At 49.8% G+C, this 25,286-nt stretch overlaps 2 protein-coding genes and 1 long non-coding RNA gene across 13 annotated transcripts in view; 2 read left to right on the forward strand and 1 right to left on the reverse strand.

The window, feature by feature from the left end:
- Window positions 1–25,286, forward strand: part of PC (pyruvate carboxylase) — a 268,658-nt gene that overhangs the window by 218,709 nt on the left and 24,663 nt on the right. The window lies entirely within an intron of this gene.
- Window positions 1–25,286, forward strand: part of LOC308576354 — a 251,618-nt gene that overhangs the window by 164,859 nt on the left and 61,473 nt on the right. The gene's annotated exons all lie outside the window — the stretch shown is intronic.
- On the reverse strand, window positions 1,834–20,795 carry LRFN4 (leucine rich repeat and fibronectin type III domain containing 4). Its single transcript, XM_081175536.1, has 3 exons — window positions 18,930–20,795; window positions 8,612–10,016; window positions 1,834–3,311 (listed from the first exon to the last, which is right to left on the reverse strand). Exons 2-3 carry the CDS (start codon window positions 9,994–9,996, stop codon window positions 2,621–2,623), a joined length of 2,076 nt encoding a protein of 691 aa, XP_081031662.1. The 5' UTR covers window positions 9,997–10,016; window positions 18,930–20,795; the 3' UTR covers window positions 1,834–2,620.

Here is a 25,286-nt window from a genome sequence, read left to right on the forward strand (position 1 = left end):
AGGCTGTTCTTCCTCCACAGATGCAGGCAGCAACGCTTCTGGATACCAGTGGCTGCAAACCACAGGAGGGGAGAGTGCTCTTGTGCTCCAGTCCTGCTTGCCCGTTTCCCATCGGCATCTGGTTGGCAACTGATGCTGGACTGGATGGGTCATTGCCCTTACTGAACAGGCTCATCATATGTACTTACGTATTAACATATCAATAGGGCTGGTTCCTACCTTTACTGCAGCCCATCTCCACCTGTGCTGTCAGAGGTGGGATTGGCCTTCCCTCCAGTGAACTAGCTTGCAGCCACGGGGTGCAGCCTGTTGACACATTTCACACACACCCTCCTCACCACCACTTTCCCCAGTCCAGTGATTACTGAACCTAAAAAGCTATCACAAAACCAATCTCCTTTCTGGCTGTTTTTCCAGATGATGCTATCAGGAAATTACTTCTTTCCTTCCCTTCCTCTTCCCACCACCCCAAATGAGAAACCAGCAGTGCCAGCCCTGTGTGCCTAAGCCAGTTTTGCTCTGAAACCCCCTTGCAGGGCCATATCACAGCCACACTGAGCGCAACCACCCCCAGCTCTTGAGTTTTCCCTCCTCGTTCAAAGACTGAACTGGCCCTGCAGGGAAACAGAGCCAGTGAGTCCGCACGTCAAGGGAGCCAGAAGCTGCTGCTGCTGCTGCGGTCTTTCAGCAGTGCTAGGAAACCGCTGGAGCAGGGAAAAGGGTAGCCGAGGTCTCAGCCGCCAGGAGTCATGCGGCTGCTGCAGAATTCCGGTCTCTCTTTCAGAGTTGTTGTTGGGGTTGTCTTTTGGCAACCTGACATGGTCAAACAAACAAGCAAGTACAGGCGTGGACAGCAAAGCTCCCAGGGGTGGGAATTTGGGCTTTTGCCTAAGTTACTCTATACAGCACCTTGTGCATCAGAACCACAAAATGGCCTGGGCCAGGCTGCCTGCTCAGGATTCCCACCCCACCCCCCATCCACACACACTCAGGGTGTAACCCCTCCACCACCCGAATTTTGGCGGGTGGGTCTGTGTGACACCTATTCTGTGGGATGCTGGGGTCCATGTGGGGGAGGAGTATTTTTGTCAGAACCAATTTTTATGAGGATCCCCTCCCCCCAAAAAAAGATTGCTGGTTGTTGAGAATCCTGCATTGCAGGGGGTTGGACTAGATGACCCCCAGGGTCCCCTCCAACTCTACGATGCTATGTTAGGCTGGGCCTCCTTACAAAGCTTAGGCTGTCCATCTGCCAGGGTGGGTAGGGCCCTTGCAGCAGGCAGTTCTTGCAGCTGGCTTTCTCCCACATTCTGCAACCATCTGAGCATCTCTGGGTAGGGCTGAGAATGCCCACCCTCCTCCTGCCTCACACCCTGGAGAGCTGCTGCCAGATAGTGTCGACAGCACTATGCTAGACAGACCCAGTGGTTTGGCCCTCCGTTGCTTCAGGAGCAGTGCGAAGGATATGGGGTACAAGGAGAAGCCCAAGGGCCCCATTCCTTTCCTCATTGCCTGAAATGTTAGAACTCCCTAACACTCCATAAACAGGTGCACTTAAATCAATAACTCTGCATCTTAAGGAAAATGTGAATTGTGTAGGGTTATGTAACTTTTAGGACTCTCCCGTCAGTACTTTACAGAGCACGCCATTTCAAACATCGATTCTAATTCAATCCTTTTTTTGCACACAAATTATTGTTTGCCACACTTGCTTTCTTTTTAAAAGTGTGTTTCAAAGCCCCTTGAGGAAATCTGGAACCATCCTTCCCCCACAAAATCATGCAACCATCAGAAACTGGGCAAAATAGCAGTAATAATAATAATAAGCAGATCTATGCAAATGTTTCCCATTTATACACATTTCAGAATTCCAGCTTTCCTTGGTACAGAGTTTTGGTTTAACTTGGTGTGGCATTTTGATTTCCCCTTCTTAACCTGCACCCACCCTGGGGGTTTTTTTAGAACAGATTGTACACAAACCTGTCCATAATATTCACTTTCCTATTTAATCTCCTGCCTTCCACACACTGACTAATTTGGGGGTTGTTTTAACATAATTCTTTCCTCTTTCCGCCTTCCTTTTTCTTCTCGCTTCTTCTTCTTCTTTCTTTTGGCAACTTATTACTTTTAAAAAAGGACACCACCCCCCATCCAATTGATTTACGTGCCCCCGACCTCACGAAATGGACACGCCACCATTTTCAGCTCCGATTAATCAATCTCCTGCCAATCTGGACAAAACGACATTCCCTCCCTTTGAGGTTGGATCCCTCCATTCGGAGCAGCAGCTCTCCTTCAATCAACCTCGCCCTCCCCCACCCCACTGCCCAGGAGAAAGTCCAGCAGGGAGTCAGGCTGTTGTTGTTGCTGGAACTCCTGAGCCGGGGTCAAGCCTTTAGCCTCTATTGTTTTGGTCCCCAAGCCAGGCCAAGGCCTGTTACACAGCTAGAAACACCCCCACCTTAGTCGCGGCATGAGGGGCTCTCCTTTAAGCACACACACCCCGCCATCAGCAGCTGTGATCCAGGTGTCGACTGCTGCCCGATACCCACTGCCAGACGCACAAGGGTGGGGTTGTGGCGCACGCAGGATCTCTCCTCCAGCCCAGGGGGCGTGCGCGCTATACCACGCTTTCCTCCAGCTCGTCCGCATTGAGGAAGGGTCCAAGGCGCTTGGCGTCGCCCTCGGAGGCCGCACACTGAGCCAGCATCCCGTGCACCGACTGGCTGCGTTTGGTCCACATGAAGCTGAGGCGCTTGGCGTAGCTGTAGCAGGAGCTGGAGGAGACGTCTCCCATGTCCAGGGAGTTGCTGCGCTTGGTCTTGGCGGGGGTGCTGGGGGGCCCCCACGCTGCTCCCCCCACCCTGTCTCCCGTCCTGCGCTCAGGCTGAGCAGCCTTGGCCCGCACCCGCCGGTGCTTGGGGCCCCGCTCCTTGGGGGGTGTTCGCAGGGGGAGCAGGCCGTTGGGGTGTCCACCGTTGGTCTGCGAGTAGACATTGGAGACCTTGGGCAGGCTGCCATGGGCACTGCCACACACCTTGTACTTCACCATCATGACCACAGTGAAGACCAGCAAGGTGACCACGATGATGCCCCCTACGATCACCGTCAGGGTCCCGCCCAGGAAGTGAGCGTGCAGCGAGTGGCAGTCCGGGTAGGCCTCCCGCGTGGCAAACTGGGCACATCCCAAAAGGTGTGTGGCTGCCAGGGAGGTGGCCGCATCATCAAAGATGGCCAAGACGCACAGGTCGTAATCCACGCTGGGCACCAGATGCTTGAGGTGGAAATGCCGGCTGGTGGCAGGGATGATCCTGCGGAGAAGGGGAGAGAAGGCGTCAGTAGGCATCTCAGAAGGGCATGAGAAGTACCTTTGCTGGATCAGAAAGGTACAGCATCCTGTTCTCCCATTGGCCAACCAGATGCCCCAATGAGAAGCCCGCAAGCAGAACCTGAGCACAGAAGCAAATCTCCCATCCTGTGGTTTCCAGCAGCTGGTATTCAGAAGCATTGCTGGCTCCAATCGTGGAGGCAGAGCATAGCCATTGTGGCTAGGAGCCCTCAATAGCCTTCTCCATGAATTAGCCCAATACTCTGTTAAAGCTACCCAATCTCTTGAGCTACCAGGCCATTATTGCCCCCTCGTCATTCCCTTCTGCAGCTTTTTTGCAAGTGAAACTCGCACCCGAGGAATGTAGAAAAACAGGGTCTTCCCCCACCAAGGGTCTCAATATTGGGACTTTGGCTTTTTCACTTGTACCTGAAAGCATTAGCAGTAAGAAGTGAGCCAAGTTTGCTGATGACACCAAAGTGCTCAGAGGAGTTAAGACACAGAAGGATTGGGAGAGCTCCAAAGAACATCTCTCCACACTGGGAATATGGGCATTAAGACGATAGATGCAATTCATCATAAGTACAAAAGCAAGGAAAACCTTGATGTTTGCATTCATCTGCCTGCAAGGGCACAGGAGCAGGTGGATTGGCAGGCTGTAGGAGGTTCCTAGGTCTTCCCAGACCTGGGATGCAGCCTGGCTTTCAGTGGAACAGGAACTCCAGTCTGCTGTAGCCAGGGCCCCCTCTCACAAGACATTTTGTTGCCTGAGGCTGAGGGACAAGAAGGCTTCTCCTTTCCCCATTCCACTTGCAGGAGCCAGCAGGATGTAATTTCAACACTAGTGACCCGATAGCCTCCTACCATGTCCTGGTGGCAACAGGCTAGCTAAGGGTGGCCAGTAGAGGGTGTGTCAGACACACATCTCTCCTCCCGCAGATGGAAATGGTTGGAACTTGGGGACAGCAAGAAGATGGCCCCACAGGAACTGCTGCCCAAGGCAACCACCTCACTGCCTGTCCTTAGAGCCAGATGAACGTAAGCAGCCTTGAAGGCTCAGTTGATCCTCTGGCCTGGCCTCAACAGGCAAGTCAAAAGGCAGCCTTCCCAAACCAGCAACCTCCAGATCTTTTGCACAGCCATATCACACTGGCGCTGGTGTGAGTTGTTGTCCTAAACATCCAGAGGGCACCAGGTTGGGCAAAGTTGTCCTACTTCCCCAGGTTTGTCTGGCTTGAATTCCACCCTGAATGGAAAGTCTGGATGCCCTTTCCACTTCAGAGGCAAGGCGAGTGACTGCAGAGCTATTGATGGCTACCAGCCATGATGGCTCTGCTCTACCTCCGCAATCAGAAGCATTAATGCTTCTGAGGACCAGTTGCTGGAAACTGCAGGGAGGGAGAGGGCTCTTGAGCTCATGTCCTTCCCACGGGCATCTGGCTGGCCACAGTGAGATGCTGGACTAGATGGGCCACTGGCATGATCCAGCAGCCACTCTCTTCTTCTTATGCTCTTATGTCATGTTCATTTTTAAGTTGAATGGAACCTGGGAGAAATGTCCTCGTCTGTCTCCTCCTTGCACACAAATGCACATCAGTGTGCTGTGGCAGATCTAGGCTTGAGCCCTGGGGGGGAGGATCCAGCTGTCAGGGCTCAGAGTGCCACAAGGGTGTACCCAGGCCCCAGCTGCTGCCAAAACCAGATCCGGGGGGCAGTGGGGGGAGGACGTGCAGGAGAGGGTGCTCAGGGGACTTTGGGGCGGGGGGGAGAGCCAAGCTGTTGCTCCACAGGGAGCACAACCTGAGGAGAAAGCACTGACTGTTGGTGCCTGTTGCAAATCTGTGTGTGGTCATTTTGCTTCTCAGGACATGCATATTTGTGCATGTCGTAGAACCATAGAATTGTAGGCTAGGTTAGGATCCCCAGGGTTCATCTAGTCCAACCCCCTATGGGTAAAAAACCTGTGGCAATTAAGGCTACCCTGCCTCAGACTTCAAAACCAGCATTTCTCAAAACCATTTTGCCCTCCACCTCTAAACTCAATTCACCCTCCCACTTCCCACCTCCAGCCCCCCCGGATCCATCACCAACCTCCCCCACCCTACCCCACCCTGCTTACAAGCAGAGACCCTGGGATGCATCAGGAGGCAGTTATTTTCTCAAGGTGGCCTATATGGTTTAATCCCCCACAACAACCCTGTGAGGTAGGTTAGGCTGAGAGATGGCGATTGAGCTCAAGGACCTAACCTGGTACTCTAACCACTATGCCACACTGGCTCTTACATTGCAGCAGTGGCACTCTCTTACATCTTGAGGGCAGAGAGCATTCTGGGAGGTGATTCTTGGGGGTGCTGCACCCCAGGAAGTCGCATAGACTGGCCACTGCCATCCATGCCTTAGCAACCTCAAGATCAGACTACTGTAATGCAGTCAATATGGGGCAGCCGTTGAAAACAGGGCAATGGGACTGCTGCTGTCTTTCCTTGCTTGTAGGATTCTTTTCCTAAGGCCTCTGGCTGACCTCTGTGGAAAGCGGAGTACAATACTGGGTTGTATTGAGCCACCTCTGTCTGATGCAGCAGCCAGGCTCTGTTCGCTTTCCCCATCTCTCAGTGTTTGCCTGCATACAGACACCTAATCTTGTCAGTGTTGTAATTGATTTGTTTCAGTGACAAGAGTCTTGAGGCTGTGGCCTTGGTCACTGGTCATGCTTCACAGACAGACACACACACACACTTGCTAAAGTACAAATTCAAATCCAGATTAGATCACCAAATCAACCATTGTGAGGAACCAGGGGGGATGCAAGCCCTGGAACAAACATCCCAATAAAATGCACATTCCAGGCTGCAGTTAGAGGGGATGTTGCAGGTTTGAATGGTCTTCTGAAGTTGTGGGGGTGACCTCCTTGCATGTAGAAAACAAACATGTCAGGAAGCAAAGTTCTCTCCCTTGCCATCTTCTTGCAGAGCAAACTAGTTTCAATAATAACTTATGATTTCAGGTTACCTGGAAGACCCTTTAGGGTCTCTTAGAAATCTAGGGAAATTCTCCTTCTGACACTGCACCCTACAGAATATCATAGGGTGGTGACCCAAAAAGGGGCATTTGCCATCATTGCCCCTATACTATGAATGGCCTTCCCTCTGCCACATGTGAAGCAACAGCCACCAGCTGCTTCAGAGGTCTTGTAAACAACCCTTTTTGTCCAGGCTTTCCCTGACGCAGCAGATTAGACCCTGATTTATGTATTTGAATCCCCTGCATTCCTGTTCTATTTCTTGTTCTTTGCTTTCATGATGCTGTTTTATTGGTTTTAGGTTGCATTTTTGTTTTAACGATGCTGTTTGTTCTTGTACACCACTTAGAGGTTTTTTAAAAAAATAATTAAGTGGTTTATAAATGCTTTTAAATAAATAAAATAGCTAGCATTACCTAGAAAATTGCTGGTTTAAATCAGTTCATTTCAATCAAGTCTCTCAGTATGGAATTCATATATTTCCCGACAAGTGTGTGTACTAATTGGTTTCTGCAATAATTAAATGCATTGTTTTGCAACTAAATAAGACCTTGGAACACAATGCAGAACTTTTGTCCAAACAGCCTTCTGTGCTGCAGACTTAGGCCAGCTAAGCAGACAAGTTTGTGTTGGGCTGTATGTGTACCCAAGAAATGAACACCATTTATTTAAAAGTTAAGTGTGCAGCCCTGCTTGGAAGTAGCCCCTATGAATAAAGTGGGGCCTATTTCTGAGTAAACATGCATAAAAGTTGGACTGTGAGCTTCCAGGAACAAAAGACAGTGGACTTCAAATGGCCTCATGCTTTTGGATGAAAATGGGGTGCAGCCTCCAATCCGGGGGGGGGGGGATCTCTGTTTCCCACCTCCTGTACAACTGAGCCAGGTGGCATAGGAAGCTGCCTTACATACAGAGTCAGGCCACTGGTCCACTATCTTCAGTATTCTATGCACTGACTGGCAGTGGATGTCCAGGATTTCCAGACACGGGGTCTTTTCCAGCCCTGCCAGGAGATGCCCTTGAGGATTGAACCTGGAGCATGTACAGCAGATGCTCTTTGTCATGCGTCTTGGGCATTGAGCTGTTCACAACCCATGTATATTTCATGCTGCCTGTAACTGCCCAGGCTCACGACATCTCCCTAGGGTCCCGTTAGCATTGCTTCCTGCCCTAACACTCTCCTGACTTCCCTGACCACATGAAGTGACTTTAAAAAGAGGGATTGTCGGAGGAAGGCCATAGGGAGGAGGTATGGTGGTGTTGCTGGAACTGGTTGAAAATGAAGATCGCGGAGCAGATAAGCAAACCTCTCTTTGCACAGTTTTGCTTCCCATTTTTAAAGCAGGACTTAATTCCAGCAGGTTCATGCCCGAGGAACCTGTTATCAGCCTCTGGAAATGTGAAATGGCCTCTTGCAGCCTTCCGGGACCCTGGCCTGTTGAAATGTGTGTGCCAAGGTGTTGCTATTAGTAAATAAAACCCTTAAGAACTTGGGACCAGTTTGCCTTACCTGGTATGCACCCACTCGACTACTTCAGTCAGCAGAACTGGCAGTGTTATAGGTGCCACATAATACTGTTCCAGATTTGTAAGAGCTCAATCTTTTAGTGTGGCAGAATCTACACTTTGGAACTCCCTGCCTACTGATTGTGTAGACAATCCTGAGCTCCATGGAGCAACAGTCTGGCTCTGTATGAGGCAGCTTCCTGTGCTGTGGGCAACAACCTTGGTTAGCTACTAATCTTAAAGAGGGCTAGGGATGTCGGCTCCGGCTATGGAAAATCACTCCAGAGTGGCTCAGGTGACAGGATGAGAGCTGCTCCCTGGAATGAGCAGCATCCAGAGGCTTTGGTGAAGTTCTGTCCCTGCTACTCTGAGCCAGTCTCTGCTGCTCTCCACCTGGGAAAGGAGCAAAAGAGGAAGGACCATTGAAGAGAGCCTGGCTGCTGGATCAGACCAGAGGCCAGCATCCTGTTCCCACAGTGACCATCCTGATGCCTCTCCTGGGAAGCTCACACAAGGAGGATCTGAGCCCAGCAGTGAGCAGCTGGAGTTCACAATAATCCAGGAGGCTGGCTTCATGAGGGTCTTGGGAGAACAAAATTATAATTTGAAGTGCCAGAAACCTCTTGCTCGCAGGCGGAAACAGTAAAATCTTGGTCCCTGGGCCCACCTGGCAGCCAGTGAAGGAGAAAGCAGCTGAGAGGCATAACGAGAGTTCCTTGGGATCATGGTCCCAGGTGGCACGGTCGCAAACACCTTACCTGTAAATGAGAGTGTCATCCACGGTGCAGTTGTACTGGATCTGGTACATCCAGGCGGCGTAGGCCGACTTGTCAGCCACCCACCGCACCAGCGCTGAGCTGGCCGTCACGTCGGACACCTCCACCCTTTTCTCGAAGCCCCCCTCGCTGGCATTGGCAGATGTCTTGGCCGAAGTGGCAATGTCAGAGGAGCCCGGGTCCTGCTGTAGCACGGTGATGCTGCCGTTCCCCCGGTGAGGCAAGGGGATGATTTTGAGGTCCACGGTGGCCGTGGACTCCCCTGCAGCGTTGATGGCAATGCAGGTGTAGGCCCCGTCGTCCCGGATAGTGGTCACCAAGATGTCCAACGTGCCATTGCGGAAGGACATGGTCCGAGAGGAGTTGGACATGATTTTGTCATCAGGGGAGACCCAGTGGATGACTGGCTCGGGGTCCCCGATGGCCCGGCACCTCAGGGTGGCCCGTTGGCCCTCCAAGATCCAGAGCTTGTGGGTGTGGCGGGTGATGAGGGGCGGCTCGCAGGTGAACTCCTCTTCGGGGACCGACCAAAAGTAGCGGCCCGCCACCTGCGCAGGGGAGGCGCAGGTCTCCATGTCGTCCTCCCGCACCAGGCGGCGCAGCCACAGCAACTCGCAGTTGCAGTGCAAGGGGTTCCCGCCAAAGCTGAGCACAATGGTGGAGGTGTACGGGGTCGGGCTGATGACCCCGACCTGAGAGCGGGCAAAGAGTGGATCGGGGGGCAGCGTGTAAAGGCGGTTGGAGGTCATATCCAAGCGGGAGAGCTTGTAGAGCTCGGCAAAGGCCCCTTCCATGATGAAGTCAATCAGGTTGTGGTCCAAATTGAGGGTGTGGAGGCAGAGCATCCCCTGGATCCCTTCCCAGGGGACCCGGTGCAGGTTGTTGTAGGACAAATCCAGGTCCTCCAGGGTCATCAGGAAGTCGTCGAAGGCGGCCACCGAGATGTCCACCAGTTGGTTGTTGTTCAGGATGAGGTGCTGGAGGTTGAGCATCCCACGCAGGGCCTCCTCCTGGATCTGGGTCAGCCGGTTGCCATCCAGGTGGAGCGAGCGGAGGCTCTCCAAGTCGCCAAAGGCAAAGGGGCGAATGGTGTCGATGGTGTTGCGCGACAGGGTCAGGTCCACCAGGCCCGTCATGTTCAGGAAGTCGGGCGGCTCCACCACCTGGATGAAGTTGTCGGCCAGCCGCAACTCCACCGTCCGGCGGTCAATGTTGGGCGGGATGAAGAGCAGGCCCTTGTTGGCGCAGAGGGTGCTGAGCGACTCGGAGAGATTCTGGCACACACAGTGGAAGGGACAGCCCTCGACCTGGGCCAACGCACGTCCCACCATCAGCAGCTGGACCAGCAGCAGCAGCAGGCTTTCCATGGTAGACGGCTTGGCAAGCCCTGGAGAAGGAGGGAATGAAATAAAAGCAGTTACCGGACCAAACATCTCGAAGGGCTCATCCACACTTCCACTCGTCCCATGCCTAGAAAGCCTGTATCCAAGCAGTTTTCCACTTGATCTTCACTTTCTGGGTATAGGTCTGGGTGGTTTCCCCCTTGCCGTGCTTTTTTCCCGGGGGAAACCCACTCTTTAGTGCTAAATTGGAGCAAACGTCAATCCGGAGAAATCCCGAATTGCCATTTGCTCCGATTGAGCGCTAAAGAGCGGCTTTCCCCAGAGAAAAGCAGCAGGACAAGAGGAAGTGCGGATAAGCCCTATATAACCGAAGCTGGGTCTCCTCAGTCTTTTCGCAGAAAGCAAGGTTAACTTGCAGTCTATACCTTTAATAAGTCCTTTCAGACTCATCAGAATGAGATACTGGAAGAGCTTAGAAGGGGCTTCTCTGACAAACCGGTACAAAACAGCACTTGTGGAAGAATCCCAGGATAAAACAAGCGCAAGGCCTGAAGCACAAAGACTCATTGCTGTTGAATGGCACAGCTTTATTATGTACATGGCTAAAACTGAAAATAGAGGACTCGCCTCATAAACTCTTTTGGTTAACTTGAACTGTTTATCACCTGCCATACAAATAGTAGTTTGGGATCAGAACTTTATTTGGCTATTTCTCATGTATTGCCTAAACATTAGCTTCTGGGTTACTGCAAGATATTTCGTTATTCATCTTTATGTTATATGTTGGAAGGATTTAATAAAAAAATACACATTTTAAACATAAGAATAAAGAAAGAAGGTTGGCTTGATGATGGCATGAGGTGGGAATTTGGGGACTCACAGAGGACTTCATGTCAGGTGGCAAATTGCTCCCTTTCTTCATTCCTTCATTCTAGTCTATTAATCTAATTCTATCTCTTCTCTTTTTTATACATGTTTGTACATGATTGTTTACATTTGTTATTAATTGCAGAGCGTACTTGCCAGTGCATCAGATTAATTTGGGGCAGGGCCGTAGCTCATTTGCAGAGCAGGTACAGTCCCCAGCATCTCAGTGTAGGATTGGGAGGATACCCTGGCTGAAATCTCAGAGCTACTGCCAGTTAGTGTAGGTGATATTGCACTAGATGGACCAGCAGTCTGACTCAGTAGAAGACAGCCTTCCATTTAAACCAGCCTTTATTTATAACCATGTGGGCCAGAAGCTTTTTAAGATGACAGAGATGATGTGGTGGGTAGAGCATCTGCTATCAACACAGAATATCCTTGTTCAGTGCCTGGCATCTCCAGTTTGGGTTGGGATGGACCTGCGTCTGAAACCCTGGAGAGCCACTGCTAGCCAGTAGAGGCAGTACCACGCTAGCTGGTCCAGCAGGTGGAGGAGAAGAGGGCAGAGGGTGACGAAAGAGCTGAGAGTGCAGGGAGCCTTTTCCCCATCTTTTGGATCTGCTGGGAAATTCAACAAACCTGCTGTATAGTGGTACCTCAGGTTACATACGCTTCACGTTACAGACTCTGCTAACCCAGAAATAGTGCTTCAGGTTAAGAACATTGCTTCAGGATGAGAACAGAAATCGTGCTCTGGTGGCGCGGCAGCAGCAGGAGGCCCCATTAGCTAAAGTGGTGCTTCAGGTTAAGAACAGTTTCAGGTTAAGTACGGACCTCCAGAACGAATTAAGTACTTAGCCCGAGGTACCACTGTACCTAGAACTGGGTGTGTGGAGAGTGCAGCTGAATGGGACACAGCTGAGGAAGTACCATCCACTTTTGGCCTGCCCATAAAAATCAAGTGCAGACTTAGAAATTAGGGTGATATCTCCTGTTTCCTGGAACTCTTCTCATTGTGTGACTTTCGTGGGTGAGCTGAGAGTTCGTTTGGATCCTGGGCGAGAACCCAGAGGCTGAGAGGAAGGGTTTGTTAGAAGGAAAATGAACTGATAGTAGATTTTTATATATTAGTAACTTTGTTTTAATGTAGCATTTTTATATGTGCTTGTTTTTGCAACATTTTTTTTAAGTTGCTGTTGTTACTTTAGTTTTTTGTACACCAGTTAGATATATTTTTAATACAGGTGATACTGAACACAGGAAACTCCCCATTTGCATGTCTTTGGGTCACACATGACCACACACATGTGCACCATTTTTGGCAATGAAATGGGGCAACGGGGGGCAGAATGAAGTGAGGGCAGGGTGGGGGAATCCCCACTCTTGTACATCCCAGTGACATATGCTGCAGCCTGGAACATAACCCTTGAGTAAGCAGCAAATCCCCTGTATATTAAGCAATATAGAAATTAAATAATCAAAATAATCAGGGGTTATATCAGTATAAATCAGTATAACCAGTATAATCAGTATAAAGCAGCTTCCTGCAATTCAGTATATTCCTAATTTTAAACATTTAAAAAACATTATTTTCATTCCCATTTAATACCCCCAACATTCATTTGACACAGCCCTTGTTATTTCAAATCTTCCCAGTCATTAATATATATTTAGATATAGAGAGATGTGAATCTTTTGCACATCCAACCACCATCCATATTTCCATATGCCCAGTGAAGAGATAATCAAATAAGAAGGAAAGCCTGAGTAAGAAGAAAAGGAGAGATAGATGGAAAGCAGGGTTTGGGGGGGGGGGGAGAGAGCACTAGAGGATCTTCATCAAAGCACAAATTATATTGCACAAAAATGTCTGTCACAGATTGATGGATATGCAGCGGCCAGATTACTCACTTTAGCTCTCAAGTTATATTACCCCTGTTTAAAAACAGTTTCAGGCCCAATTCAAGCTGCTCGCATTAGTGTTGAAAGCCCTGAACAACTCAAGTCCCAAATTCCCAAAAGATGGCCTCCTTCCCTATAGACACCCTCGGTGCTGAGATTAGCAGAGGGGGCCAGTCCTGGTTGTTCCACCGCTCTCAGGGATTTGGGGTGCTAGCATTCCAGGAAAGGGCCTTCTCTGTGGCAGCCCCTAAGTAGTAGAACTGCCTCTCCACAGAGATGCTCCTGGGCCCCTTCACTACGCAGCTGTTGACTTTTGCCAATTCCTGTGAGTGTAGTACATTTTAACTCTTCGCACATCTGGATTTTAAATTATTATAACCTGCTCTGGGATCTGCTGGGAAAAGGCATTTCATAAATTTAATAATAATAAAAAGCCACCTCATTTGCACAGCTGCATCCTACGCCCTGTTTCTTGGTCGTACTAGGGAAAGAGTGGATATGGGAACAGCAGACAGAATGTGGGATGCCATCAGGGCAGGATCCAGGGTCACTGTTGCAGAGCCCCACTCAACAGAAGGGGTACAAGCGGTCAGCAAACACAGGCCTGGTGGAAAGGGGGGAGGCTTGACACATTTTGAAGTTAATAGTGAATGCATCTGGCAGTTAACCAGAAGGTTGGTGGTTTGAGCCCACCCAAGGATGGCTGTGGGCAGGATTCCTGCATTGCAGGGGGTTGAGCTAGATGACCCATGGTGTCCCTTCCAACTCGTATGATTCTATAAAGTAATATATTTTATGATCTAAAGCAGGGGTAGCCTGTGTGGTTTCATAGAGGAGGCGGCTATCTATCAATGGCTGCTAGCCATGATGGCTCTGCTTCCATGGTCAGAGGCAGCAGTGCGTCTCGATACCAGTTGCTGGAGTCGACAGAAGGGGATAGTTCTCTTATGCTCAGATCCCACTTGCACTGTCAGAACAAGATGCTGGCCAAGATGGGCCATTGGCCTGATCCCAGCAAGGCTGGATTTTATGCTTTAATGTTCTTAGGCCAAACATCGGAAACCCCCTAGGTTAGGGAAAGCTGTTCTAGATGTTAAATCTTAAAAGCTGGGGGAGTTACTTTCTCTGTTACATGTCAATACATGCACATCATTTTAGTTTTATCCTATTGAATGATTGATTGATTGATTGATTGCAGTTAAACCCCACCTTTTACTCCAGGGAGCTGGAGGTGGTGGCTCCTCATTTTGTCCTCACAACGACCCTGTGAGGTAGGTTAGCCTGAGAGGCAGGCACTGGCCCAAGCTCTCCCAGTGAGCTTTGTGGCCAAGAAGGGGATTTGAACCCTGGTCTCCTGGGTCCTAGTCTGACACTCTGACCACTACACCACTGTGCGCTCTGCTCATTGACTCTCATGTAGCTCATCTTCCACCAGCTGAAAGCCAGGAAGGCGCTTAATCCAAACAACAAAGGTATATTAGAGGGAATGAATGTTTCCCTCCCTTCCCCCACAAAAAAAATCTCTACAGTTCAAGATAAACTTCAGCAGCTGTAGCTGTGGATTATATGCTGCCTTGGTGTGGTGTAATAATAATAATAATAATAATAATAATAATAATAATAATAATAATAATAATAATAATAATAATAATAATAATAATAATTTATTATTTATACCCCGCCCATCTGGCTGGGTTTCCCCAGCCACTCTGCGCGGCTTCCAAAAGAGTATAAAATACTGTAATACATCAAACATTAAAAGCTTCCCTAAACAGGGCTGCCTTCAGATGTCTTCTAAAAGTCTGGTAGTTGTTGTTCTCTTTGACATCTGGTGGGAGGGCGTTCCACAGGGAGGGCGCCACCACTGAGAAGGCCCTCTGCCTGGTTCCCTGTAACTTGGCTTCTCGCAGTGAGGGAACCGCCAGAAGGCCCTTGGTGCTGGACCTCAGTGTCTGGGTAGAACGATGGGGGTGGAGACGCTCCTTCAGGTATACTGGACTGAGGCCATTTAGGGCTTTAAAGGTCAGCACCAACACTTTGAATTGTGCTCGGAAACGTACTGGGAAAGCTTGAAAGCTGGCTGCACTAGCTGCTTTCCCAGAATGCAGGTGGCCGATGGGTCAGGCACGCCAGAGGTGACAGCTCCAGAGACCTTTTGCAAATTGCCGGCCAGGTGGAGGGATTAAAGATTCTGTATTGTCTCAGCGCTCAAAAGATGGCAGGGCGGATCAAGCTAAAAGAGACTGAGCAAAAGTGTGCGCTCTCTCAGACTTGAACCCTCAACCCTGGTGGGACTCTCCCCCCCCCCCATCTCTTTGCTAATATCTGCAAGGCGGGCAGAAGAGGGAAAGCCAGAGTGTTCATCAGGGTCAGGGCTCAGCCCTGAAACATATTGCAGAGCAGTAGAGGGAACCTCTGAGCATAGACAGAGTGATGCTCTGCTCTCTGCTTCAGGTCATCACCCTCCTTGGGAAGCAAGATGGCAGCCGAGTGTGATCAGGTGTGGAGAAACAGGACTAGGTGCCAGGTCATTCATGAGTCAGGCCTCGTAGGTCCTGTACTGCGCTTGCGGTTTCCCCACACACATCTATCTGGCTGGCCACTGTGAGAAGAGAAGGCTGGACTAGATGGGCCATTGGCCTGATTCAACAGGTTCTTATGAGGAACACCAGTCTGGGCAGGTCATCTCTGTTCCCAAACCCATCTTGGCCAGTGTAGGACACTTGTGCCAGTGTGGCACACACCTCCCAGGCGACACAGAGCTCTTCTTCACATCGCTGGAAGACAGCCCTTCATCATTCAAAAGTTTTCGCACTTCCTACGCTTCGAGAAGCCAGACTTATAAGAGATGCTGCGCCTATTTTTATTCCTGCCTGCTAGGCGCCCCACGCAGCAACAGCCTCTCGTCTCTGCCTGCTGCGATGCTCAAGAGTCAGTATCTGGCCCTGCAGCAATGCTCTGTGAGATGCCCAGCAGATGTGCAGATTTGTCATCTCCTCCCATCCCTTTTGTGTGTTTCCTCAGTCCAAAGGATAGTTGGAGCCAAAGAGATGCCAGAGGGGTTTGCTGTGGACCTATAAATGTCTATACTTGTGTGCATTTTTGCATAAGAGAAGCGCAGCTTAGATGACAAAGTGTCTCATGCATGCAGCAGCTCATTGATATGTTCCATCTAGCATGCGTGATGGTATGCGTGCCTCAACCATCCCAACAAATTACTACCTGTGGAACTCACTGCTCCAAGATGCAGTGTCTTTTAAAGGGGAAGAGATTAAATCCTAAGGAGCTGAAGAGGGCTATCAACAGCTATTTTGTTGCAGAAGTTAGATAGAACCTCCATGTCCAGAGACTGTCTACCTCAGAGGAAGAGTTGCCTTGGGAAAGAGCGAACAGCAGGGGAGGGGCTGTTGACTTCATACCTAGCATATGTGTGCTTGTTTCCTAAACCATATGATGGGCTGTTTGTGGTCAGGATGCTATACTAGAACAGGGGTCAGCAAACTTTCCCAGCAGGGGGCCAGTCCACTGTCCCTCAGACCTGTGGGGGGCCGGACTATATATATATTTTTTGGGGGGTGAACAAATTCCTATGCCCCATAAAGAACCCAGAGATGCATTTTAAATAAAAGGATGCATTCTACTCGTGTAAAAACATGCTGATTCCTGGACCATCTGCAGGCCAGATTGAGAAGGTGATTGGGCCGGATCAGAGGTAGAGCATCTGCCTTATATGCAGAAAACCTCCTGTGGTTCAATCCCCAGGTGGGGCTGGCAGAGATCCCTGCCTAAAACCCCAAAGAGTGCAGACAGTACTGAGCTAGATGAATCAATGGCCTGATTCAGTATAAAGCATCTTCCTCTGTTCCAATTTAAATTGGTCCTTTATTCAGAACCATGAGGACTAGAATTTTTCTTTTGGGAAAGGGCTGTAGCTCAGTGGTAGAGCATCCGCCTTGATGCAGTAGGTCCCAAGTTCAATCCCCAGTGGCATCTCCAGGTAGAGCTGGCAGAGACTCCCTGGAGAGCCCCTGCTGCCAGTCATTGCAGGCAATACTAGTTTAGATGGACCAGTGGTCTGATTCAGTATAAGGCAGCTTCCTATGTTCCCCTTGCTCTCATGCAGAGATGGGAGGGGGGACTTTTATTCAGCTAACCTATGATGGGAAGGAGTCCTGTCGCTGCCTGAAGCCTGGGAACCAAACCAGAGCAGACAGTTCAACACCAGGCTCAGCAAGAGCCCCCCTCCAAATGCCCCTGTGTTCTGCCTCCAGTTCTGTAAGGGAACAGGGACGGTATTGGGTAATATGGTGCCCTGAGCGAAGACAAAATTTGGCACCCCTCACCAATATTTCTTAGTTTCATAATAACTCATTTTGGTACAGATGCCTTTTTAATGGATCTTCTTAGTAGGAACCCATATAAACATAGGCATTGTTGTTGTTGTTGTTGTTGTTGTTGTTGTTATTATTATGTGCCCCCTTGGCTTGGCGCCCTGTTGAGGGAGCTGCCCAAGCTGCCCTAAATCCTGCGCTGCTGGGAAAGGAGGGAAGGGCAGGGTCAAGGTGAAAAAGGAAGACTGGAGTGCCACCTAATTTATAACTCCGTTAGAAGAAGAAGAAAATCCCTCTGATTTCCCCAGGCTAGTGAGAATTAAAGGGCATTGTGGAAATGGAGACTGCTGGAAGGTGTTCATGTCTCTGGGCGGGGAGGGGTGGTTGGTTGGGGGGAGAAGTCAGCCGCCAAGGACTTTCTAGCCTCTAGCTCAGAGCAAGGAGCTGGTGTGGTCGCTGTCACTGGCTCCCAGGACTCCTGGGTTCTGCTCCTAGCTCCGGGTTAAGAAACGAAAGCAAAAGGTTAGAGAGAGCCAGGATGGTTGCCTCTGGGGACTGGGCTGTTTGGCAAGAGACTTTTAGGAGATGGTCAGCTGAAGCAATGGAGGCTGAGCACCCTGCACCCCTGCTTCCTCAGCTCAGGGAAGGCAACGAGGTCTAGTGGTTGGAGGGAGTCAGGATGGTGGGGGTGGTGTTTGGGGATCATTGGCAGCTGACAAGTGATGCAAGTTTAGGGAAAGGACCATACCTTGGTTCAATACCTGCTGGTGTCTCCAGGGAGAGAAACTCCCTCTCTGAAACCTTAAGAGCTGCTGCCAGCCAGTGTAGACAATGCTGACCTGACCCTCAGCAGAAGGCAGCTCCCTATGTTCCCATGCTCAGTTTGGCAACCAGAACACCTGAGCTCTTTGTTGCCAGCACTGGGGTGCCCCCACCCCACCTTGAAATCCAAATCCCAGACATAAATATAGACCTTAGTCTGCGTTTGGAGCTGCGCTTGGTTCTGCCTGTCTGTTGATGCAGCAGATGACAAATCTACCTCCATCTCTCCCTCTCCCCCCTCTTTCTCTCCTCCCGCCCCCCCCTTCCCCCAGGGCACTCCCTTCTCTGCTCCAGGCTGAAGAGCCTGGCCCTGCCGGGCACAATGAGGCCTCCTAGTGGCAGAGTCGGGAGCAGCCGCTGCCTCTGCGCTGGTGCAGGTGAAAGGTTGCAGATGGCCAGAGAAGGGGGGGGGGGTTGTTACTAGTGCCACAGGAAGAGGGGGGCAAGTGGCCAGGGCAGGGTGCAATTGAGGTGGAATAATTTGAAGCTGGCTGATCCCTTTCACCACCTCCTTCCTGCCACTGAGCATCTGCTTTCCATCACTGGAAGTGCACCCCACTCCGATTTTAATCAAGATGGAAATACAAAGGTCAGAGAAGAATAAAAGAGGAGTGGGGAGAGGGACCCCCACCATTTCCATCACAATGCAACTTTATGGGTTAGGAAAAGGGTGAGGGGTGAAAGGAGATTCCGTGGGAGAAAAAGAGGTTTGGGGGATCAGATTCCTTTTTCTTTTCTGGAAACCTTTCCAGGGTTTGTAACAGGCAGAGACAGCTAAAAGGGGGCTCTCCTCGCCACCCCCCGGAGACCAGCGCACCCCATTTGTGGTTTTCTCCCCCTCCCCAAAATTAAATAAACACTCTGCAGTCCCCCTCTGCAGGACATTAGTCACTCCACAACCCCCCCTCCAGGAGCCATCACTGCCTAACCCAACTTCCCACAAAGCTCAGCTAGACACACACACCCCAACACACAGACACACATCACATTTCTGCCGCCCCCCCCCCCATCCATTCGCCCCAGATGCCTTTTTACCTTCTGCTCAGTGTCTCAGGGGCCCAGAGAGCAGCCGCGGCCATCCTGCTCCATCTCCCCGCCTCTCTGAGCCCCCTGCCTCTCGCTCAGGCTCTCCTGGCCGGATCGCGGCCCCCAGGTGCCCCCTGAACCCTCTGCTCCTCCGGGTGCCATGGAGGGGGGCCCAACCGCAGCGGAGCCCCCTTGCCTGCACGGCGGCTGGTGCTGCTGCTGCTGCGTGGCAAGCAAAAGTTCAGCGTGGCTAGAGGTGGCATCGGAGACGCAGGCAGCAGAACATCCTTCCCCCCCACTGTCGGTTCCCCCCCCCCAGCCAAAGGAATCAGACTCAGGAAATGCTGCAGCGCTCAGGCAGACATGGGAGAGGGCATCCGTGCCACCCTCCTCAAGATGCTGCTGTTAGTGGAGCTCTCTGTGACTCGGGGTGCTCTCTGCTCCCAGGGTCTCTGCTCTTTGACCCTTTTCGCTCACCAGGACTCAGGCTGGGCCACCTTGCCTCTGACCCTTCCTGGGCACGGAGGCTCCAGGTCCTCCCAAGGTGGCAGATGCCCAAATCAAATGCCTGGGCTCAGTCTGCTTTGCCCTCTAGCTCCTGTGTCCTGGTCACTGTTCCTGGACCCTGAATGCACCCCACTTTCCTTCCAGGCCCCCTTCACCCCTCAGGACTCCTGGGTTCCATGCCACTCAGCTCTCAGTTTCCAGATAAGTCTAGATCCCTTCGATTTCTTCATTCCAAGGTTCTAGATCTCCCAGGACAGGCCCATTCCAGGTTCTACATGGTCCATTTCTGATCTTGATATCTCTCTTGCTTTTCTGGATCTTAGTTCTAGATCCACAGTTCTTGAAGAATCCAGAGGGGGGTTGTTTGTTTGTTTTTTTAAAAAACACCTTACCCCGGAAATTCCAGAATTGAGCTCGTTGGTCCAGCCAAGAGGCTGGGATTCCACCACCCACCCTTTAGCTTCTTGCCCTTCTAGCTGTCCAGTCTTTGACAGTTCCAGATTATATCCCAGTTCTGTGCCCTCTGGAGTTCCGGGTTCTAATCCTCCACCCTACTGGATTCCTGGTGGGCAGACCATTCGGTGCTAGATCTTTTGACTTGGCTTTCAGACCCCGAAAACCTTTGGGGTTGGGACATCTCCAGGGCATTAGATGCTGGATTTCAGTTTATCCTTCCCTCCTTCTTGAAGCCCGCCGTTTTCTGCCTTTGCAGAACATGGGATCTAATTCCTGGCGCCTTCAGAGACTCTCAGGGCCCTTCCAGGAACAACGACCTTTTGCACACCCCTTCAGGGCATCCCCAGATCCTGTTTCTTCTGCAGATCCACCGCCCTTCTTTTCCTCCGGTCCTCCTGGGTCCTCCTCCAAGAGGCTCTTTGTCTCTCTGCCTGCCTTCCTGGCGGTCCGGCAAGGGGCTGGGAGGGGACCAGCCAGCAGTTTGCAAGCAGGGATCTTTCAGTTTGGCCTCTCCATCAAATCTCTTCCCCCAGACGCCACCCCACCCCTCCGGACTGAAGCAGGCTTAGCTCTCCGGAGCGGACGGCTCCGCTGGGCTTGGCCCCTCCCCTTCCAGCGCCTGAAGCTCCTCCTACACAAGCTCTGGTTGGGGGGAGGGAGTTGCCTGTGCCTGGTCTTTGAAGCAGCTGGGATGAAGTCTCCCCGCTTCCTTTTCGGGATGCAGAGGCAGAAAGAGTGATGGAGCACCTTACCCAAGAGCCAGATTTTGGGAAAACCTTTGCCTCTCAGTAACCAGGGCAGGGAGGCAGGCAGCCCCACTGTGTCAGGAAAGGAAATCCGTATTGTTTTCACATCCGATTCTACCCTTTGTGCTTTAAAAAGAGTGCTCACCCCCCCCCCCACACACACATTTTTAAGTCTGGATTTCAGATTACCAGGCAACTTCCCCTCCCCCCCCCCAGGCTGCAACCTACCAGAAGCAGGAGAAGTGGGGGAGGGATCAAAGAGCAGCTGGTACCAAGTTGGTCCTCATCCCGGTTGTCCTGGGAGACCCGTTGCTAGGAAGCGGGATTGCCGGGGGGGGGGCACTGGTGGGGGATAGCGATGGGGTCCATGTGGAGCAGGGTGGAAAGGGGCCCTCATTTTTAGATCTAGGCCGAGGAAGGGGGCTTTTGACTGCGGAAAGGGGAGGCCCACACATTTTAATCTTTGCACCTATTGTTTTCTTTCTTCCTTTAAAGTACACACATAAACAGAGAGAGGCAAACATTACCTTGCTACTCCAAAACATGGCTAAAAACAAAACAAAATTGCAATCTTGCAAAGTTTCTTTCTAAAGTAAGTCCCCCACCCCTTGAAAATTTCATCCTGTGCGTGGTGACTCAGAAGTAAATCCTTCTGTGGAGGAGTTACTCTCAATAAAGAATGGACAGAACTTGGAGCTCATGCCCACTTGGATAGCCACTGAGGCTATCTCAGACACATTTTACTTGGAGTTATTTCCACTGAACTTAATGGAACTTACTTCCAAGCAAGCATGTGCAGGGTTGTGCTCTTAGCCATACATGCCATTATTGAGGTCCCTTTGAACCCCTCTGACAATACTGGTAACTCTTTTTTGCGTGTTTTCAGCCAGTAAGTAGAAATAACATTTTGGTGCTATTAAATCTGTGGGTGCCTCCAGATCATTCTCACCGACAATCCCTTTTGGATAACATAAGGCCATATTTGCACCCCAAGGAATTGTGCATCTGCTTTGTATCACTGCTGATATTAGGAAAGTCTTTCCAGCTCTTCTGTATACAACAGCTTTCCTGGTCGCCACAATGTGACTGGAAACTCCATGCAGATGAATAAGCCAGTTGGCAAGAGATTGTTCCATCCCTCCTGCCAGTCCCCCTGGCTGAAGGCCAGATGATGAGGTTGCCAGTGGCTACCAGCCACAATGGCTATTTTCTGCCTCCACTCAACACTTACTGGGATCCACAACTGAGGAGAGTGCTGTTGTGCTCAGGTCCTCCTTGAGGGCTTCCCAGAAGAGGCTAGTAACCATTGATAGTCTTCAGCTCCTCCGTGGATTTGCCCAATCCTCTTTCAAAACCATCCAAGTTAGTGGCCATCACTCCCTCCTGTGGCAGGGAGTTCCATAGTTTAACTATGTGCTGCATATAGTTAAGCTATTATAGAACTCACTCCTGCAGGCCACCAACTTGGATGGCTTTAAAAGGAATGGACAAATTCCTGGAGGAGAAGACTATCAATGGCTGCTAGCCATAATGGCTGTGCTCTGCTTCATCAGTTGGAGGCAGGAATGCTTCTAAATACCAGTTGCTAGAGGAGGGGAGAGTGCTCAAATCCTGTTGGGTTTCCCCATTGGGGCATCTCTTTGGCCACTCTGAGAAGCTGAACGAGATGGGCCATTGGCCTCAGCCGCTTTGAGCCTGGCCTTGGCTGGGGAGGGTGGGGTATAAATAAAAAATTATTATTATTATTATTATTATTATTATTATTATTATTATTATTATTATTAATCTAGCAGGCTCTTCATATGTTCTTATGATGCTTCCGTGTACTTTCCCCTCTTCTTGAGTAGTCAACCTTCACCTTTCTGCCTGACTCACCATTCCCTCTGCTCTGGGGTAGGAGTTTTTTTGTGGAGAGGGGATCTGAGAGCCAGCCAGGATCCCGTGATACTGGAGCTGGTCTTCAAGCAGAGAGATCTGGATCATCGGTTGGCCCCTTGGGGATCGATGACCCTGTGGGGATCTGCCGGAGGGTCCTGCTCCTCCCTCTGAGGAGAGACCTCAGGTTAAGCCCTGACAACTGGATTCTTAGGGGAAAGGAGGGCGGAATCTGAGGGAGTGTTGACTAGTGGTTAAGGTAGATAAATCCAAAAATTCCAGGGTTTTTCAATCTTTGCTTCAGCCTTCCCCAATTGGGTGCCTTGGTCCTCAATTCCCAGCAGCCCCAGCCAGCACAACCCTCATTTTAATTGAGCTGTGAGTTAAGGGCATTTGTCTGTATTTCAGCCTCTCTTTATCCTGCATTGCTGTGTCCAGGAAGAAAAACATTGACATTGGGCTTTAATCACCATTACCCGCTTGTCGTCGCCTCCAGTATTTATTTTACTGCATTTATATCTTTTCCTCCAAGGAACTCCATAGTGTACATGGTTCTCCCCTTTGTCATTTATTCCCCACAACAATCCAGTTAGGTAGGTTAGGCTGAGAGGCAGCAACTGAGCTCAGGGTCGCCCAGTGAGCTTCATGGCTGAGTGGTGGATTTGAACCCTGGTCTCCGATGACCTTGTTGGCAGTTGTGCATTTGCAACTCCGTCTGATGAGCATCAAATAATTTTGACAGGCTGGTTTTTATTTTTATTTCTCCCAAAATTTTCTTTCAACCATGTTACAGCTCATAAATCCTCATTTGTTTGTGCAGATCTGCTTCCTCTTTTATGAATCTATCGATCTGGTCTTCTTTTTCTTCTGTTCCGTTGTTTGTATTGCTGAAAAAACGTTTCGTGCGAATCAATAGCGTTTAGGTTTTGAAGAAAGAAGGCTGTCTAATTGCAAGTGGCAGCTTCTCCCTCCCTTTTTGAATTATAAACACCCTCACACTTCTTTTCAAGACCTCAAAAGGCATCTGTGCTTGGATTGTGGGAGAGGAGTGGAGGGAAATTTAAATAAAATGGATTATTAACTGAGTAACTGGCCAAAACCCAGATCCATCAGCTAAAAATCATTTTGTTGATTGACCACCTTGGAGAAAAGTCTGCTGGTGAGGGAGAGAACAGAGTCCTTTGTTAATCCCCAGAGAGAGACGTAGGATGCAAAGAATTGAGCAGAGATGCTTGAGAACTGAAGCTCTCCAGGAATCTCTAGCAATGCGGACAGTTTCTGATCAGATAATAAGGAATAAGTGCTGCCCCCTTCTGGAAAAGGCTGTCCATACTGCAAAAAGAATATTTGTTTGTGTGTGTGTGTGTGTGTGTGTGTGTGTGTGTGTGTGTGTGTGTATCCAATCATTTCATTTCTGCAGACTTTCCTGCTTTTTCTTCCAATGATCTCAGATGTCAGTGGGAATTCCGCCAAGTTTCTAGGATATCCCTGCTTTTAGGAACTGCAGGCATCCATCAGATGCAATCAGATACGCATCAGATCCAACGTACCCGCATCTGAACTCAAGCATGCAAGATTCCTCTGGTGTGCGTGCGTGTGTGCTTAAATCTATGGATTGCCCTTTGAATTAAAATCAATTGTTATGTAGTCAGAAGTATCCAATTCCCACTCACATACTCTGTGCCAATTAACCAAGGAGCAGAAATATAGCTGCACTAGTTGCCATTCCAATATTTTATTCCTCCTCATCTGCAAAGCATAAAGCTTTTAAGTTATTTTGCTTATTCCATTTATAATTTGAATTGCAAGGCTCGCAATTCTCAGAGCTGTTTCAGAGATAACTTTTCTCTGTGATGCCCCCTCGCATTTGGAATGACACCCCACCACCGGAACACGTCTCCTCACAGCACTGATGTCTTTCTGGCCACATTTGTAGGAATTTAATTCTGATTAGCCCAAAAACGAGTAAGTAACGCTCTCAAGGGATTATGCAGTGCTAAACCTTTTATAGGCTTTTCCCATCAATTCATCATGTCCAAAGTGAAATGCAATGGAATCCATTTTTAAAACCATCTAAAACGCAACAATAAAATATTATAATGAATGCCGTATGCTTTATTACAGTAAATGCAGTATGACTTCATTTATTTAGATGTATGCTGTCATCTGCCTCCTTGGGACACAGGCCAGAAGACACGTCTCCCCTGCCTGTTGTTTGTCTCCCAAATCTAGTATATTGTGCTGATATAGGGAGGCTTCATTTAACTCCAGTGGCTGATAGTCATTCATAGAGCTACCTTCTGTGCAATTAGAGCAGCAGAAGAGGGCAATGGGGCCCTGATTGCATTTAAGAATCTGTGGGTCAGGAGGTTGGTTGTAGGGAGTTATAGCTCCTGGATGTGAGATATTCAAGAAATTTGGGGGAGGTCCACACACACACTTGAAACAGGTAAGAATGAATTCTTAGCTTGAAGAATTTTAGCATAAAATTTTCCACTCTGTTCCATCTGCTACCCTCTGCCAAGGCACAATTGTTTGAGGCTTTGCTTGATCTTTTCCAGACACACTTTTCTCGTCTGTACTGTAAATGGCATCATTTTATAAGATTTCCCCTTGCCTATTCAGTGTATGGACAGTTATGAAGTGCCAACTCCAGCTTCTAAGAGATTTATAAGCTAGGAATGGTTAAGTTCTATCTCTTCTAAGCTAGTGACAAGGAATAATGCGCATCTCCATAGCTCCTTTCGGCACAGTCTGTGTGAGTTAGCGTCTGAGAAGGAGG

This window comes from Podarcis bocagei (genome assembly GCF_964188305.1).
Source record: "Podarcis bocagei genome assembly, chromosome: 16".
In the NCBI taxonomy this organism is placed as follows: Eukaryota; Metazoa; Chordata; class Lepidosauria; order Squamata; family Lacertidae; genus Podarcis; species Podarcis bocagei.

Excerpts from the sequence above, each read along its gene's own strand:
- LRFN4 (XM_081175536.1), bottom strand. The coding sequence starts at position 9,996 with ATGGAAAGCCTGCTGCTGCTGCTGGTCCAGCTGCTGATGGTGGGACGT. Across the intron at positions 3,312-8,611 it reads GATGACACTCTCATTTACAG|GATCATCCCTGCCACCAGCC; the intron begins GTAAGGTGTTTG and ends CCTTCTCCGCAG.